General features: G+C 40.3%; 1 protein-coding gene across 7 annotated transcripts in view; it reads left to right on the forward strand.

Moving 5' to 3' along the window:
- The window catches only part of KALRN (kalirin RhoGEF kinase), a 706,454-nt gene that overhangs the window by 303,772 nt on the left and 384,770 nt on the right, over positions 1 to 17,912 (forward strand). For all 7 annotated transcript variants that reach the window (XM_037033686.1, XM_037033687.1, XM_037033688.1 and 4 more), the window contains exon 6: positions 174 to 296. In XM_037033686.1, the coding sequence (XP_036889581.1) occupies positions 174 to 296 (123 nt within the window). The remainder of the gene's footprint in view (positions 1 to 173; positions 297 to 17,912) is intronic.

Here is a 17,912-nt window from a genome sequence, read left to right on the forward strand (position 1 = left end):
GCTCTGCTGAGTAAATGATGAAACTACTCTTCGGACCACCCTGAGCTGATAGTGATGACTTGTTTTCACAGGGAATCAGCAGGAGGGCTTCTCTTCTTCCAGTAGCTCTGAAAGTTTTGTGCTGTTGGCCCCATGACCCTTCTGATTACTCTGTATGATCTTGTCCCCTCTAGATGTTCGACTGGATAAGCCACAACAAGGAATTATTCCTCCAGAGCCATACAGAGATCGGAGTCAGCTACCAGCACGCTCTAGACCTGCAGACACAGCACAATCACTTCGCCATGAACTCCATGGTGAGTGAAGCACCTGCCCTCAGCCCTGCCTCTGGGGACAGGAGAGTGGTGAGGGAAGGGAACAGGGGAGGGATGGGAAGAGTCAGGGACAGACTTCCAACCTGAGTAAGAGCGTGGAACTCTGAATGTGTGGGTCCTTTTGCCAGAATGGGAACGTGTACAGGACCTGTGGCCAGCTCGATGTTCTGTAGCAGATTATGGTCCCATTTCTGCCTCCAGACCTTGCTTTACAAGGGAAGAGGAATTTGCCGGGGTTGTAGAAGGCATTCGCTCAGTGCCAGACTAGAAGGCAGAGTCAACAGTTCCATTCTGCTGACTTAACCAACCAGTACACGTGTTACTGAGCTGGGATGGTGAAGGACCTCAGGCTACTGCACACTAGGATTGAGAGAACTGGGACTGTTTACACGGGGGAAGAGGAGCCTAAAGGGACACACGATTGCTGCCTTCATAGGTGCGAAGGACTACCTTGGAAAGAAGAGGGTAGAACTGTTTTGTGTTTGTCTTAGAGGCATAGCTGTCTGAGGGACAGCACTTGGAGGCAGAGGCAGGACGTGACTCTGGGGAGTACAGTGTATTGGGAGTTAGTGAACTTCCCATGACGAGGAGTGTGCAGCAGACCCTGAACTCGGAGAGGGATATTTGTTTCCTGTGTGGCCATAGGGAATGTATCTCTCTGTTCAATTTTTTCACCTATAAGATGGAAATAATAAGAACTACCTTATAGAGTTGTAAGGATCCAAGGAGTTAATTGTAAGGTTGTGGGAACTGCGCCTGATACATAATAAATTATTAGTAAATATTAAGATGATGCTGCCACGGCTGCTGCTGATGATGTAGGAATGTAGTTCAGATAACACCTGTGATTCCTCATAAAACATTTTGGGATACTGCTTTTTCCCCCTGTGGTCACTCCAAGACTTCATTTCAAAATCTTGTCTGCCCCTTGACCGTGTATTGTATTTGAAAAGGCCTGCAACCTCTTTCTCCCCTCTGCCAGCTCTTCCTACTTATACTACTGATCCAAAAGAATAACTCCACCATTCCCCCTGTATCTGAACACCAGGGACTCCTTATTATTTCAGCCAGTGATACTGGTAGGGGAGCAAGTGTTAGAAAAGCATACAAATGAAGGATCACAGAGGCCAGGAAGGAAGAGAATTTCATTTTCTACTACCTTGTTTTAAATGCTACACACTGTACTTAATGTACTAAAGACAAAATAATTCTGGCCTCAAGTTGTTCAGCGTCTAGTTGGGAAGATAACTCAGACAATCATGGTGCAGCTTGACATGTGCCAAGATAGAGATATGCTTAGTTAACTGAGAACTTTAAAATCTCTGTGGTTTTTGAAAACAGGGATTTATCTCCTTCCTTCCTCCTTCCCTCCCTCCCTCCCTCCTCACCCAAGGACATATTTTTATTGATTTTAGAGAGAGTGGAAGGAGAGAGAGAGTGAGTGAGAGACAAACATCAGTGTGAGAAGTATCTACTGCTTGCCTCCCATACATGTCCCAACCAGGGATCAAACCTGCAACCTAAATATGTGCCCTGACTGGCAATTGAATTTGTAACCTTTTGGTGCATAGGATGATGCTCCAACCAACCGAGCCACCTGGCCAGAGCAGGGGGTGTTATTTTTTGTACCTACCACATGCCTATCACTGGGTGATGGGAGCTCTGCTCATCACAGTCACAGTCACTTGGGGACCCAGGCTAATGAGCAGCCACAGTCTCAGATGCTGCCAGTTGCCTCACTAGACAAAGCATGTAGCCAAGCACATACTGGCTCTGGAACCATCGACCGAGAGGTGACACATGCTACTTTGACTCATATTTCATTAGACAGCACCAGTCCTGTAGCCATATCTCACTTTGTGGGTAGAAGTGTGTGGTCCTAACAAACGATTGGGAGGAGAGAGTCGGATATTTGTGAATAGCCCCAATGACTGGCACAGGGAGCCCGTGCAGGATATAATGGACAGATGAACCTCATGACATTTGCAGAGAAAGATAACTCTGGCTGTAGAATAGAAGGTTGTGGGCCCAGGCAGGGAAAACAGCAACATTGGTTTTGTTATCAGTTTTAGCCACAATAGTCTTACGTCTTCATCTAAATGTAAAGATTCATTCCCTTTCAACTGGTCTCCTATAATTATGTCCCTTCCCTGGCTCACTTTACTCACAGAGAAGCAGAGCAATTGGTCACAGGTGATCAAGAATATGATTTCAAATGTAGTGAAGTTTGATTGTCTGTGCACCTTATGGATTTCCCCTGGCGAATTTTACAAATTCTGCACCAGAATCTTCCTGTTGCCCAACTGCCTGGCGCTAGGGTAGACCACTCATTTGAATAAGAAGCAAAGACAAACATAATTAGGGAAGGAAGTCTGCCACCAAGCCCCTCAAAACAGTGAACTACAAAGCTATAGAGAAAGAGCCTTTGGCTTTGAATTATTGGCACCAATGCTCGTCTCTGTTAATATGGATAACTGAGAGTTAGTGGCACATCAAAAACCTTTTCTCTGACAAATTTACTTTTGAAGTCTCCACGTGCAGGAGAAAAATGAGGGAGAAAATTTACCGAAGCGAAGCATCTTCTGCAGGTGGAAGCGAAAGAAGAAGAGATTTAACATACAACAGCCAATGAGCCCATCCCAGCCCATCTCAGTCTCCCACCCCCTGGATACGGGCAGCACTCCTTAGCTGGGTTAGGCTGGGTCTCCTCTCTGGCTGCAGGGCAAGGTGTCAAATTGCCTGGGCACATGTGCTTTTCATACAGAGCCCACCCCATGCTTTTGTTAACTGGGAGGTTTACAGATTTGTTACTAAAAGGAACTTTCACAAAGAGGGATGTCAGCATCCCTAACAGGTGAAAGGAGGAATTACAGACTCCTTTTCTCTAGCCTGAGTGATGGAAGTTGCTGCCAAGAAACAGATGAATACAAGCAGCTACTCCTGAAGGCCACTGACTACAGGAATGATCATTTACTCAGGGGAAGTGAGAATGTGGACTCTTCTGTGAATTCACTGAGGCATTTCTGTATCTGTTCTTGTAAGTTACACATACACCTGCTCACACAACCATACTTCTTTCCATGTAAAGGTACATGCATGTAGCATACTTTGTTTTAGGCTACAGGGGAGTTCTTTGGTATTGAATTCTGTTTTATAACTGTAATAGGTCAGTGATTTCTTACCTTTTGAGGAGGTCACAGACCCCTTGGAAATCTAATGAAGGTGGGGCTTCTGAGAAATATGTATATAGACAAATTGTTTTAGATAATTTCAGGAAATTCAAGAGAATTCCAAAGCCTATCAGTCAGCTTCCCCCATGTAAGATCTCAAGAACCTAATGACTTTATTTACATGTTACATAGGTAACTAAGGGTCAGACATGGTGCTGGATAGCGGGCATAGAGTGGTGAGCAAAAGAGATTGTGTCTTAGATATGTACTCTAATGTAAAATATACTTAAAGCCAACAAATTGTATGTTGGAAGAGTAAGGGATGCTATAAGAGAGTGTAACCAAAGAGCTTGATTTAAGTGAGGGGAGGTTGGGTGTATTTTACAATCAATAATCAGTACCAATTTGCTCATTGTTTATTCATTGATAGTAATTTATGACCTGTAAACTAACTGTATAATATACCAAAGAACTTATAATTTAAAGAAGCTCTAGGGGTCTTTTTAAGTTAAAATAATAAATTTATAATTTACCTGTTTTCAAAGATTTGTTTTCATGTGTCTAGTATTATATAAGGTGAAAGACTGAACTCCAGCTCAGGTGACCATTACTGAGAAATAATAGCACATCATTAAATCTTGGAGAAAAAAATCAGAAAATTTCTAAATTATATCTGTGAATTGGCATCAATAAAGGCTATAAATTATTAACATGCTGGGAGGATAGGAGCAATGCCCTACTGAGTACGGTATGTGAGCATCTCTAAAAGAAAAAGGTTAAAATTGGCTATGTTTGACTTTTTGTCTAACATGGGTTTTTTTTGTTTGCTTGTTTTGTTTTTTTTGCAATTTTTACTAGGGAATCCTGTTCTTTTGCTCTTTAAAAAATAAATAAATAATAATAACCCACCTACTCAACCCAGTAGGAAAATATTCTCTGGCTTCTTATAGTTCCTCAGAAAGGCAGGTTCCTTGAGTTCCTTGGCGTTCTCCTCTTTTTAAATGAAGCCTCCTGTTGTGGAAGCCTTTATCCCAAGTTCTCCTTCTCCTGGTGCGGGTTCTTCTCTGAAGGGAGCGTGGGCAGATGGCAGTAGGGTCGGGCTATAGTGTGCAACAGAACAACCATTTAGCTACTCAGTTCTCGTTCTTTGTGAAAAAGGCACAGTAGTACATAAAAACACAGCACAGCCTTATTTACAAGTCTAATTAGCCAGTTCTTTGGGGAAATTTGATTGCTAATGGTTTTTGTCTAGAATTTTAAAATATGAAATAATATTCATTTTCTCTTATTATGACATTGAGGATTCACATTGCTGATAACCATGTACAGTGAGGCAGTAGGAATCCTTTCCACTGTGGCATGTGGGTTAGCTGCTTTTGTCCTTTTAATTTGCTCACCAGAGGCACATATTGCCACCTGATGGACTGCAAATCAGACCAATTGCAGCAAAGCCAATGGTGCTTTCTCTTTGTTTTGAAGGATGGTTACAAATAGTAGCACCAAGGAAAAGTCAGATCTGGAGCAAGAGAAATAGAGATTTGGGGGCAGGTTTCCTGACCCCAGTCTGAGAAGCCTTGCTCTGGGGTCCTCTGTTGTTTCTGGTGCGGATTCTGGTGCAGAATTTGTAAAATTCACCAGGGGAAATCCATAAGGTGCACAGATAATCAAACTTCACTACATTTGAAATCATACATTGTTTTAGATTCTATTGTCAAAGGTAGCCCTAAACCATGATTCTGAAGTACTTCCCCACCCCCCAAAAGGCAGTACTTCCTACTTGACACTTTCTAAATTTTGGTGTGTAAACACATACATACACACACATACACATGCTATTGTGATGTTTAAGTGGCCAGTATTTGACCCTGCCATAGTTGCAAAGCCTTATTATAAACAAAAATACCATTAAAAAAAGAGGACATCAATCTTATCTGTTATGTATTAGTCTTTTTAGTATATTTTTTCAAAGAATCATGTAGTGAGCTTGCTAAAAATGCAGACTTCCTTTTGGCTTTCACTCAAGTCCTAGAAAATTATAATTTCTGGGGGATTGGACCTTAGGGACCTAAATTTTTAACAAGTTCATCAGATAATTTATATGTACACTGAGGTTAGAGAACTGTTGTTCTGTGGATATCTATGCATATAAAAAAAGTCACTTACTAAAATAAAGCATCTCAAGTTCTGAAAGACAGTCTACTTGCAGCATGACAACACGAGGAGCTCCATAGACCTGTTTGCCAGTGAAACTGGTGAAAATTATTTTTTCATTATTATTACTTTCAATCCTCACCAAGGATATGTTTATTGACTTTAGTGAGAGGTCAAGATGTGTGTGACTTTAGTGAGAGGGCAATTTAGGGCAATCAATTAGTGGGCAATCAATTTAGTGAGAGGGCAAGGGAGAGATAGAGAGAGAAACATCAATGTAAGAGAGAAACAGCGATCAGGTGTCTCCCGTACACACCCCAGCCAAGGATCAAACTCTCAACCTAGGTATGTGCCCTGACCGGGATTTGAACCCACAACCTTTGGGTGTACAAGACGATGCTCCAACTAACTGAGCCTCTGGGCCAGGGCTAAAAGCATTGAAAGTCTCTGGAAATGGTTTTAAGTGTATATAGCAAATGAAGGAACCGTTATTCAAGAAAATCTACTAGACCTCAATAAGAACAATGAGTCCATACTATCTGAACCAAGATCCATTCTCCTCCTGTCCCATCCCAGCTCAATAACGTGAAAACTTCAGAGTGTCACAACCAATGACACAGGGCTTCCTTTCTCCCTAAGCTCCTAGATGGGGCATTTCTTATCCTGCCCTAAGCTACCTGTTTCTACAGCTAAGTTCTGGTTGAGTGTTGCTAAAAGCTGGGGACTCCTCTGCCTCACCCCTGCTTATGGAACAGAGGCTCTACCATAGGTGCAACACTACTGAGAACTCCAGGGCCCCAATTGCCCTTGCCCCAATTTGTAATGTATAGCCATGCTGGGAGAGGCAAGGCAAGAAAACCTGAGGCTACTCATCCACCTCCACTGAGTGCTCAGCTCTTAAAGTGGGGATGTCACGTAGGGAAGCACACCATTTTCCCTAATGCCACCTCTAGAGCACTGGCTCTGAGATTTTTGCCTGAGGGTAGAAACAAACTGTAAATACAGAGAGTGCCAGATCTTTTTCCAAAGCCACTGACTTCATTTGCAACAGAGAATGAAGTTCAAACCAAGGGTGCTCTCAAAAATGCCCTTAGGGAGGCTCTGGTGAAAGGCAATTGGGGGGAGATTGGTTGAGCCATTGGACTTATAGGGTAGATGGTAGGCATGCTAGTTTTCCAGAGAGAACTGGGGAAAGAGACCTCCTGGGCCCAGAACGAATCTCAAGCACTAACCTCAGAAACTATCCTTTCAAAGGAGCCCAAATTTGAATGGATAAGAGTGGAGGAATTTATGTCCCAGGACAGTGTTGAGAACAATAAGTAATTCATGGAATTTAACAGCTGGATGTGGTCAGGAAAAGAGAAAGTTAAAGAGAGCACAGCCAAGACCGCTTCATCCCAGGGTAACTGTGCCATACCTAAGACTGAACCCCCTGAGGAGCAACATCAGAGGTTTCTGCTGTAAGGGCTGAGGTAGAAATGGACTTCACTAAAGCAATCCAGCCAGTTAATAAACAAACAAGCAAGAAAATAACAAGCCCTAGAAGTGGGAGGACCAGAAACCAGAGTTGCTGTAATATAACATCTAAAATGTCTACTTTACAACAAAAAATATAAGACATGCAAAGAAATAAAAAATATAACCAGGAAAAAAAACAGATAAAAAGCATACATTGGAAAAAACAGGCAACAGAAACTTTCTGTGAGAGCCACTATATGCCAGATTTAACAAATACGTCAAAGTAGCCATTGTAAATTTAAAAACAAAAACAAAACCACAAAACTAAAGGTATTCATGATTGAAGCAGTAAAGGAAGGTATGATAACCATATCTTACCAAACAGCAAGCATCAGTAAAAAAAATACAAATTATAAAAAGAGCCAAAAGGAATAATGCAATCACAGAAATGAAAAATTCACTAAGGAGCTCAATAGTAGATTTGAACTGACAGAAGAAAGAATTAGCAAACTTTAAAATAGATCAATAGAAATTACTCAGTTTGAAGAACAGAGAAAAAACATAATGGCAAAACTGAACAGAGCCTCAGAAAAATATGAGTCACATTAAAGGTATTATCATAGGTATAATAAGAGTACCAGAAGTAAAGGAAAGAGAAAGGAACAGAAAAAATATTAAAAGGAATAATATATATATTTAAAAAATTAATTAGCATAGCTGGGAACTCAAGGAACTTCAAGTAGGAAAAACTCAAAGAGATCCATAACAGACACATCATAGTAAAAATACTGAAAGCGAAAGACAAGGAGAAAATGTTGAAAGCAGAAAGAAATTTGTCACAGGAATCCCAGATTAATGCCATAAGATTAATGGCTGATTTCTCATAGAAACAGGGAAGCCCAGGAAAAAGTGGGATAATGTATTCATATTGCTCATAGGAAAAAAACTGTCAACCAAGACTTCTATAATACAGGAAAGCTCCTTTCAAAGATGACGTGAAATAAAGATATTCCCAAATAATAAAAGTAATCTGAAATTTTGTTCCTAGCAGACACACTTATAAGGAATAATAAGGGAACTTCTTTACAGTGAAAGCAAGTGACCCCAGACAGTAATTTGAATTTACACAAAAAGACAAAGAACACCAGTAAAGTAATAATTGAACTATAAAAGGCAACATTAATGCATATTTCTGTTTTCTTCTATTATCAAATTTAAAAATTCATTGTATAAAATACTCTGTTAGGCCTATAATATATAGAAATATAATATATTTGCCAGTAACACCACAAAAGAGGTGAGTGAGAGCAAAGCTATATTGAACTAAGGAAATTACTCTGTATGGTAACTTAAGTCCACAGGAACAAATGAGAGATCCAGAAATGGTACACAAGGACAATCTAAGGAAGACTGTGAACATGTTTTCTTTGCTTTCTTTCAGCTTCTTTAAGAGACAAAATTATCAAAAGCAATAATTATAATGATCTAATGTTAAGTTCATAACATATAATAACAATGTAATGTATAATAACAGTGTCCCAAAGAGTGTGGGGAAAGAATGCTGTATAGGAGTAATATTTTTTATATTTCACCAGAATTATTAGTATATATCTGAAACTGATTCTGTTAAGATGTTCATAGTAAACCGTAGAGCTACAACTAATAAAATAACTAAAAATATAGTGTAAAAATGCAGTAAAAATATTAAAATGCTACATTATAAAATACTCAATGAAAAAGAAAGCAGTATAGGAGGAATAGAAGTACAAAAAAAAGACATGTAACATACAGAAAAAATATTTTTTCAAGTATATTTTATTGATTATGCTATAACAGTTGCCCCATTTTTTTCTCCCCTTTATTCCCCTCTGTCCTACACACCCTCTCCTACCAGATTCGCCTGCCCCTTCCTCTTAGTTCATGTCCAGGAGCCATACATATAAGTTCTTTGGCCTCTCCTTTTCCTATACTATTCTTAACCTCCTCCTGTGTATTTTGTACCTACCATTTATGCTTCTTATTCCCTGTATCTTTTCCCCCATTCTCCTCCCCCTCTGCACTGATAACCCTCCATGTGATCTCCATTTCTGTGATTCTATTCCCAGTCTAATTGTTTGCTTAGTTTGTTTTTGGTGTTGTTTTTTTTTTAGATTCATTTGTTAATAGTTATGAATTTATTGTCATCTCACTGTTCATGTTTTTTATCTTCTTATTTTCTTTTGATAAGTCCCTTTCACATTTCATATAATAAGAGCTTGGTGATGATAAACTCCTTTAACTTGACCTTATATGGGAAGCACTTTATCTGCCCTTCCATTGTAAATGATAGCTTTGCTGGCTAGAGTAATCTTAGATGTAGGTCCTTGCCTTTCATGACTTGGAATACTTCTCTCCAGCCCCTTCTTGCCTGCAAGGTTTCTTTTGCTTTTTTTTTTTAATTTTTTTTAAAGATTTTACTTATTTATTTATCTTTAGAGGGGAAGGAGAGAGGGAGAGAAACATCAATGTATGGTTGCCTTTTGTGCATCCCCTGCTGGGAGTTGGCCTGCAGGGAACTGGACTACAACCCAGGCATGTGCCCTGACTGGGAATCGAACTGCGATCCTCTGGTTCGAAGGCCCGCGCTCAATCCACTGAGCTACACTAGCCAGGGCCTGCAAGGTTTCTTTTAAGATATCAGCTGATAGTCTTTTGGGAACTCCTTTATAGATAACTGTCTCCTTTTTTCTTGCTGCTTTTGAGATTCTCTTCTGTTCTTTAATCTCGGGTAATGTAATTATGATGTGCCTTGGTGTGTGCTTCCTTGGGTCCAACTTCTTTGGGACTCTTTGAGCTTCCTGGATTTCCTGGAAGTCTATTTTCTTCACCAGAGTAGGAAAAGTTTTCCTTCATTTTTTTTTCAAATATAATTTCAATTTCTTGTTCTTCCTCTTCTCCTTCTGGTGCCCATATGATTTGGATATTGGAAAGTTTAAAATTGTCTAAGATATTCCTACATCTCTGCTCATTTTCTTTTTAATTCTTGTTTTTTCTTTCTGCTCCAGTTGGATGTTTATTTCTTCCTTTTGTTCCAAGTCATTGATCTGAGTCCTGGTTTCCTTCCCTTCACTGTTGGTTCTCTGTATATTTTTCTTTATTTCACTTTCCATAGCCTTCACTTCTTCCTTTATTTTTCAACCATAGTCAATCAATTCTCTGAGCATCCTGATTACATTGTTTTGAAGTCTACATCTGATAGGCTGGCTATCTCCTCTTCACTTAGTTCTTTTTCTGGAGTTTTGATCTGTTCTTTCATTTGAGCCATATTTCTTTGTCTTGATGCACCTGTTACATAATAAGGGCAGAGATTTAGGTATTCACCAGGGTAGGGCAATCCATGTTGCTAGGCTGTATGTGGGGGAGGGGTCAGAGAAGGAACAGTGCTGTTTGCTTGGCTCTTTCCTTCTTTCAGTCACTTCTGCTGCTGCCCAGAAGCATATTAGGCTCTTCTAGTGCTAATTCCTGGGTGAGTTGGCTTATGTACATTCTAGGAACCTGTGGGTCCCTCCAACAGGCTCTCCCTTAAGACTGAGAGTTTCTACCATTGCTGCAACCCTCACAGGTTTTTACAGCTGGAGTTTTTGAGGTTCTATTTCCCCTGGGTCATGTGTTCTTGCTCCCTAGTTGTTTTTCATGGTTTATCTGCATGCTATGGTGGGACCACCTGGTCTTCCAGCCACCATCTTGCCACAGTCCTCTCTGCACAGCTGCTCATCTCCACCCCTCCTACCAGTCTGGATGAATGTTTCTTTTTTAACTCTTTGGTTGTCAGGCTTCCATACAGTTTGATTTTCTGGCAGTTCTGGTAATTTTTTTGTTTTTAAATTGGTTGTTATCCTCCTTTGGTTGTGCGAAGAAGCAAAGTGTATCTTCCTATGCCTCCATCTTGGCTGGAAGTCCATAGAGAAGGATTTAAATGACTGGTATAAATGTGACCATCATCAATAATAAAATTAAATGTGAAAGGATTAAGCAATCATCTAGTCAAAGGTACAGATTTTTAGACTGGATGAAAGGATAAGATCCAATCACAAACTATCTATAGGAGAAATAACTTAGATCCAAAAATTATAATAGATTGAAAATAAAAGGGTAGAAAAATATGTATAATGCAAACAGTAACCATAGGAAAGTAACCCAAAACAGTAACCCAGAGTGGGTACACTTATAAAAGACTTTTCAACAAAAACTAACACTGGAGAAAAGGAAGGATATTTTGTTATAATAAAAGTGTCAATTTATCAGGCCTAGATGCTTATTATAAACACATATATACCTAAAAACAGAACACCAAAATACATGAAGCAAAAACTGAGAGAAATGGCAAAATAATTCAACAATAATAAAAAAGAGACACTTCAACACCCATTTTTAATAATGGATAGAACAATTAAGCAGAACAAGAAATCAGAAGACTTTAACAAACAAGTAGAAGACATTAAACCAAATACTTGTACTATAAAAGAAAAACATCTCAAATTAATTAGGTAACCTTCCACTGGAAAGGCATTGGAAAGAGAAGTATAAATTAATGAATTAGAGAAAAGAAAAAATACATTAGTACTGTTTTTGAAATTAATGAAACCAAAAGCTGGTTCTTTGAAAAGATCAACAAAATTTAAAAACCTTTAGCTAGAATGACTAAGAAACAATTACTAGAATCAGAATATCAATACAAAAGGTGACATTATAATCAGCCTTACAGAACTTAAAAAGGTTTATGAAGAACTACAAATAATTTTATGGCAATAAATTAGGTAACAGATGAAATGAACAAAAGCCCAGGGCCAGATGGCTTCACCACTGAATTCTATCAAACATTTAAAGAAGAATTAATACTAAGTCATCAGAAACTTTTTCAAAAAAGTAGAAGAAGAGGAAACAGTATGAGTTGGGACTCATTTTATGAGGCCAGTGTTACCTTAATAACAAAACCAAAAAACGGTATCATTTATGAGTATGAATGCAAACATTCCCAACAAAATACTAGCAAATTGAATCTAGCAACATACAGAAAAAGTATGTACTGTGACCAACTGGGAGTTTTTCCCGGTTAGTCAGGTTGGTTTAACATCGGTAAAATGAAAAAACAAAAACTACAGAAAAGCACATGACTATCTCAGTAAACCCAGGAAAAGCATTTGAAAAAATCCAACACTCTTTCACAATTAAAACACTCAGAAAACTGGGAATAGTAGAGAACTTCTTCAACCGGATGAAGATCATCTATGAAAAACCCCTAGCTAACATCATATTTAATGGTGAAAGATTAGATATGTACCCCCTAAGATCAGGAACAAGACAAGAATGTTTGCTCTTGCCATGCCTAATCAATATTGGAGGACCTAGCCAAGGCAGTGACTCAGGAAAAAGAAAAGGTAGCTAGATTATGAAGGAAGAAGTGAAGCTATCTCTGTTCTCAATGGCATGATTTCATACATGGAAAATCCTAAGACATCTACTAAAAAATTACCAGAACTAATAAATGAATTCAGCCAGGCTGCACAATAAACAATCAGTATTCAAAAAAAATTTTATTTCTACAGAGTTTCAATCAATAATCCAAAAGTGAAATTGAGAAAACCTTCCATTTACAGTAGCTTTAAAAAGAGTAAAATAATTTGAACAAATTTAACAAATGAAGTGTTAAACCTATTCTATGAAAACTATAAAACATTGTTAAAAGAAATTAAAGACCTAAGTACAGTGAAAAGCTTTTCATATTCATGGATTAGAATACTTAGTATTGTTAAGATGGCAATGCTCTCCAAACCAATCTACAAATGTAACATGTCTCTATCAGAATCCCAGCTGGCTTCTTTGTAGAAGTTGACAAACTGATTCTAAAATTTGTATGAAATTGCAAGGGACCCAGAATAGCCAAAGCAATCTTTAAGAAGAGCAAAGTTGAAGGACTCATATTTCCTGGTTTCAAAACATACCACAAAGCAACAATAATCAAGACAGTGTGGTACTGGCACAAGTAGAGATGTATAGATCACTGGAATAGAATTAATTGTCCATAAATAAACCTATGTGTCTATAGTGGGGGGGGCGGTGCAGGGCTGGGAATACAAGACAGAAAACTGTACTTGAACATGAATTAAATAAAATTTTTTTAAAAAACCTATGTGTCTATAGTTAACTGATTTTGACAAGGGTACCAAGACCATTAAATACAGAAAGACTAGTCTTTATAACATATGGTGCTGGGACAACTGGATAGCCACATAAAAAAGAATGAAATTGGACCCTTATATCACACTAAAATAAAAACAGATAAATTTATATAAATTTTTAACTTCATCAAAGTTAAAAACTTTTGTGCTTCAAAAGATATAATCAAGAATGTGAGAGGAAGACAACCCACAGAATGGAAGCAAATATTTACAAATTATCTGAAAAGAGAATTGGATCTAGGTTATATAAAGAGGTCTTATAACTCAGTAACGAAGAGACAAATAACCCAATTTAAAAGTGGATAAAGGACCTGAATAAGCTCTCCAAAGAAGATAAACAATGCTGAGTAAGTGAGTGGAAAGATGCTTGAAAGTGCATAAAAAGATGTTGATCATCAGGGAAGTGCACATCAAAACCACAGTGTGACACCATTGTACATCCATTAGGATAGCCGCAGTACAAATGCCAGGTGATAATAAATGCTGATGAGGATGCTGAGAATTGGAACCCTCATGCACTGCTTGAGGGAGTGGCGACCTTGGAATAGTCTGATATTTCTGCTAACAGTTAAACATGGAGTTACCCGGTGACCCAGTGATTCAACTCTTTGTTATATGCCCAAGAGGAACGAAAAAATATGTCTACACAAAATGTCCACACATTGTACACAAATGTTTATAGCAACCATATTCATAATAACTAAAAGGCAGGAATAACCTAAATGTATATCGGCTGATGAATGGATAAACAAAATGTGGTACATCCATATAATAGAATACCATTTGGCTGTAGAAAGAATTGGAATGCTGATACAGGCTATAACATGGATGAACCTCAAGAGCATTTTACTAAGTGAAAAAAGTCCAGTCACTGAAGACCACATATGTATATGATTTCATTTATATAAAAGTCCAGAATAGGCAAACCTACAGAGACAAAAATTAGATTAGTTATTGCTTAGGGTTGGGATGGATGGAAGATAGGGGGACAATTGCAAAAGGGGACTGGGTTTCTTTTTGGAATGAGGAAAATATTCTAAAATCGACTGGGCTGTTGGTTGTACATGTGTGTACACGAAACACTATTATACTAAAAACTGTGAAGTTGTATACTTTAAATGGGTGAATTGTATGGTATGTGAATTATATCTCAATAAAACGTAAAAATATGAAGAAAAAGACAACTGGAGAGGGAATATTTTCAAGTGGATTCCCACTAGATGTAAGGTACCACCTTCTTCATGGTTAAGGGACTGACTGTGACAGAACACAGGCACCAGCCCTGGTGGTGGTAGCGACGCTGAGGTGGGAGGGTCAGGCGCACCGCTCGGCCTTCACTCGTTGGTGTGTTCAGCAGACTTTCGCTGCCTGTGTTCTCTGTGCCCTGTGCCGAACAGCAAGATTTGTAAGACACAAAGCCATCCTCAAGTACCTTGCAGTTTAGCCATCCTCAAATTAATTTACCCAATGCAAAGAGAATTTTGCCCACTAGGATGTAAGCTCCTAAAGGCAGAGCTTTATTTCATTCACACCTGCACCACCAGGACTTACAACAATGCCTGGCACCTAGTGGATTTCTAATTGCTTGTTGAATGAACAAGGATATTAAGCGCACCACAGTGTCCATCCTCAGCCTGGAGCAGAGTTTGGACAACAAGCACACAGAACTGCTGGGTAGGGCCTCCCCTCCTGAGGGAGCACCATAGGATGTGATTCCAGCAGGAGCTGAACAAGGCAATGAATGAGAGCCGTCACCAGGTGATGTACATCAAAGTCCAGGAACTGTGGGACTAGATGATCTTTCAAGTTCCACCTGACCTTGAGCATCTTTGTTTCTGAGTTTCTAATCCTTCAAATGGAAGTAAAGCCTCTAACATGTGTCCCCTCTGACAAGAATGAATGGGATCCGCTGTTTCCTGGTAACACTGGGATTCCTAAGGCAGACCTTCTGGGGAAACCTGCACTTGTATAATACTGCGTGTACCATCAGCCAGACGTGTTCTTGCTAAGCAAGTTGAACAGGATGCAGTGTTTGGATCTCCACAAGCAGCCTTCTGGGTGGAATCTCCCTTTTCTTCCAACTCAGTGGGAGGATTAGATTTTATTTTCTGATCTGCTCAGGATCCATTTATGATCCTTGTTCTTGGCACCATTGTCAACATTAAACTCGTCCAAAGGAGAGAAAAATGTGCTTTGAATTAGCCTGGTGGAGCTTGTGCACGTGGCTGAGGCAGCAGTTCTCCACCTTGGCTGCCCACTAGAATCACCCGCAGAACTTTGAAAAAGTACCACATGTGGGCCCCACTGCCTGGGACTGTGATTTTCTGTGCTGGGGTGGAGCCCAGGAGGTCTGTACAAGGTTGAGAACCAGACAGAATCGCTGGTCCAGAGCAAAGAAAATAAGCCAAGGGACAACTGCCCTGGGGTCAAGCTCTAAAGCCACTGGATAATTAGCCTGTGGAAATGGAGGTGAGGACTTCCCTTCAAGGTCAGGAGTATCCGGGGAGAAAGAGTACCCGAGTTTACTCCCTGTTCTTTGTTCTCCACTCCAGCCTCTCTAGGTGCCCCATTAACTTTTACCCACTGGTTTCTATTTAGCTATGTTTTGGGGATTGGCTCCTATTCTGACAAGAAACATAGGAAAGCTCCTTGGTGTAGACAGAGGCTTACTTCCTGCCTCTTTCTCCCTTACTCCTAGTTCTCTGCCCACAGCCCTGGTACCTCTCTCCTGGCTTCAAACCACTGCTTTCTGGGGCCTTCCGTTAGCCTATTCCTTGCCCTCAGGTTATTGACTGTGCCCTTTGGATGTGTACCTCCTGAGCCTTGTAGCTCAGTTTACTCACACACTTTTACATACTCATATACAGCCAGTGTCTGTTCTCTGCCATCTGCAGCCACCAAGGAGTTAATTTGTCTGAAATTCAGCCAAATCTGACTCATGCCTCTTCTTTGAGGTCTCCCGGAGCCAAATGAAAGGCATGAAATGGTCTATGAAACCTAGCGTGTCAGATGAGATAATGTACATGAAAAGACTTAAACCATAAAGCCCAACACAAATATGGAATATTGATAATGATAAGCAGCAGCATTGCCTATGCCATCTGGGCCACGGATGGTAGCCAGCAGGAGTCCCAGATGAGGCCCAGAGGCTGACCAAGGACAGACAGGCGAGACCTTTGCAAACCAGGACATTTGAGAACTGAGACGCCAGGACTAGGTAGGTGGATGGGAAGGGAGCAGCACTTTAAAGTAGAGGTCAGAGTTCACGACATACCTAGAGTCCCAGAAATACGAAAGAACCAAAGGATTTCCATTAGCGAGTCCTTTTGGTTCTACCCTCAAAATATATACAGAACCTGGCCACTTGTTACCACCTCCACTGCCACCAACCTGGTCCAAGTGCCATCAGCTCCTGCCTGTACTGTGGTAGTAGGCCCTACCTGGTCTGCTTGCTTTCACCCTTGTTTCCTTATAGTCCATCTGCAACAGAGCAGTCTGCGTGATCCTGCCAAAGGTGAAATACATCATATCATGTCACTCTACACTCAGAGTGCTTTAATGTCTTCCTATTCTCAGGGTAAAAGCTGAAGTCCCTTACCGTGGTTTATGAGGCTCTGCATGGTCTGGACCTCAGTTAGCTCTTGAATCTCAGCCTCTACCACCTACTCATGCACTCCAGTCGCCATGGGCTTCTTGCTGTTCTACAAACCCTCTATGTCATCCCTGCCCCATGGTCTTCGCCCTTGCTGTTCCCACTGTCTGGAACCTCTTCCTACATGTTCACTCTCACTTCATTCAGGGCTATGCTCAGGTGTGTCATCCCTGATTTCGGCGATCAACCTAACCTGACTTCTCTATCTTAAGTAGCGCTTTCCCTGCCCTATCATGATTGATCTCTAACTCAGCTATATTTTATATAGCACCGAAATAAGAAACATAATAAATCTTAATGTATTCTCTTACTTCTCTACGAAAATGCAAGCTCCATGAATGTACAAATTTGGTCTCTCTTGTTAGGGAACTTGCACAGAGCCTTACATTACTGAATGAATAGTTGAATAAACAAATAGGACAGAGATTTAAGACTCTACCAACAAGGCAAGATATTGATTAAAGAGGCAAAGCGTTACCTTAATTTTTAGCTTTCCTGTGGTTCTGTGGAGGCAGAGACCTTTTTGCTCCCCACGGTGGCTGGCCTTGGGTTTACAGATGGGGATTATTGCTCCAAGGAGGGAGAAGACAAGAGAAGCCACCTGCTAGGTTCCTGCCCACGCTAGCCGAGCTGTTCTGGGAATTCCAAGGGCAAGTCAAGGGCCCCAATGGGGAGGCCTCAGAGCCGTAGAAATTTTTATCAAATTCTCTCTCCCAGGCCCCTTGGAGATGAGCTTTTCAGTCTTTGGGAGAAATTTTTCATTGTCTCTCTTATCCCTTGAGAGAGATCCTTGGCCAGTCCAACTGCTTCTACATTGATGGCAGAGTAAACAGCCAGCCGGGAAAGAGCATAGGCACAAGTAACCAACTGTGGCTCTCTCGTTCCTTCCTAGCTGTGTGGTCACAGGCAGGTTCTTTTGGCTTCTCAGAGTCTCATGGCCACATCTGTG

Source organism: Sturnira hondurensis, unplaced genomic scaffold, assembly GCF_014824575.4.
Source record: "Sturnira hondurensis isolate 20B ecotype Veracruz unplaced genomic scaffold, ASM1482457v3 Scaffold0021765, whole genome shotgun sequence".
In the NCBI taxonomy this organism is placed as follows: domain Eukaryota; kingdom Metazoa; phylum Chordata; class Mammalia; order Chiroptera; family Phyllostomidae; genus Sturnira; species Sturnira hondurensis.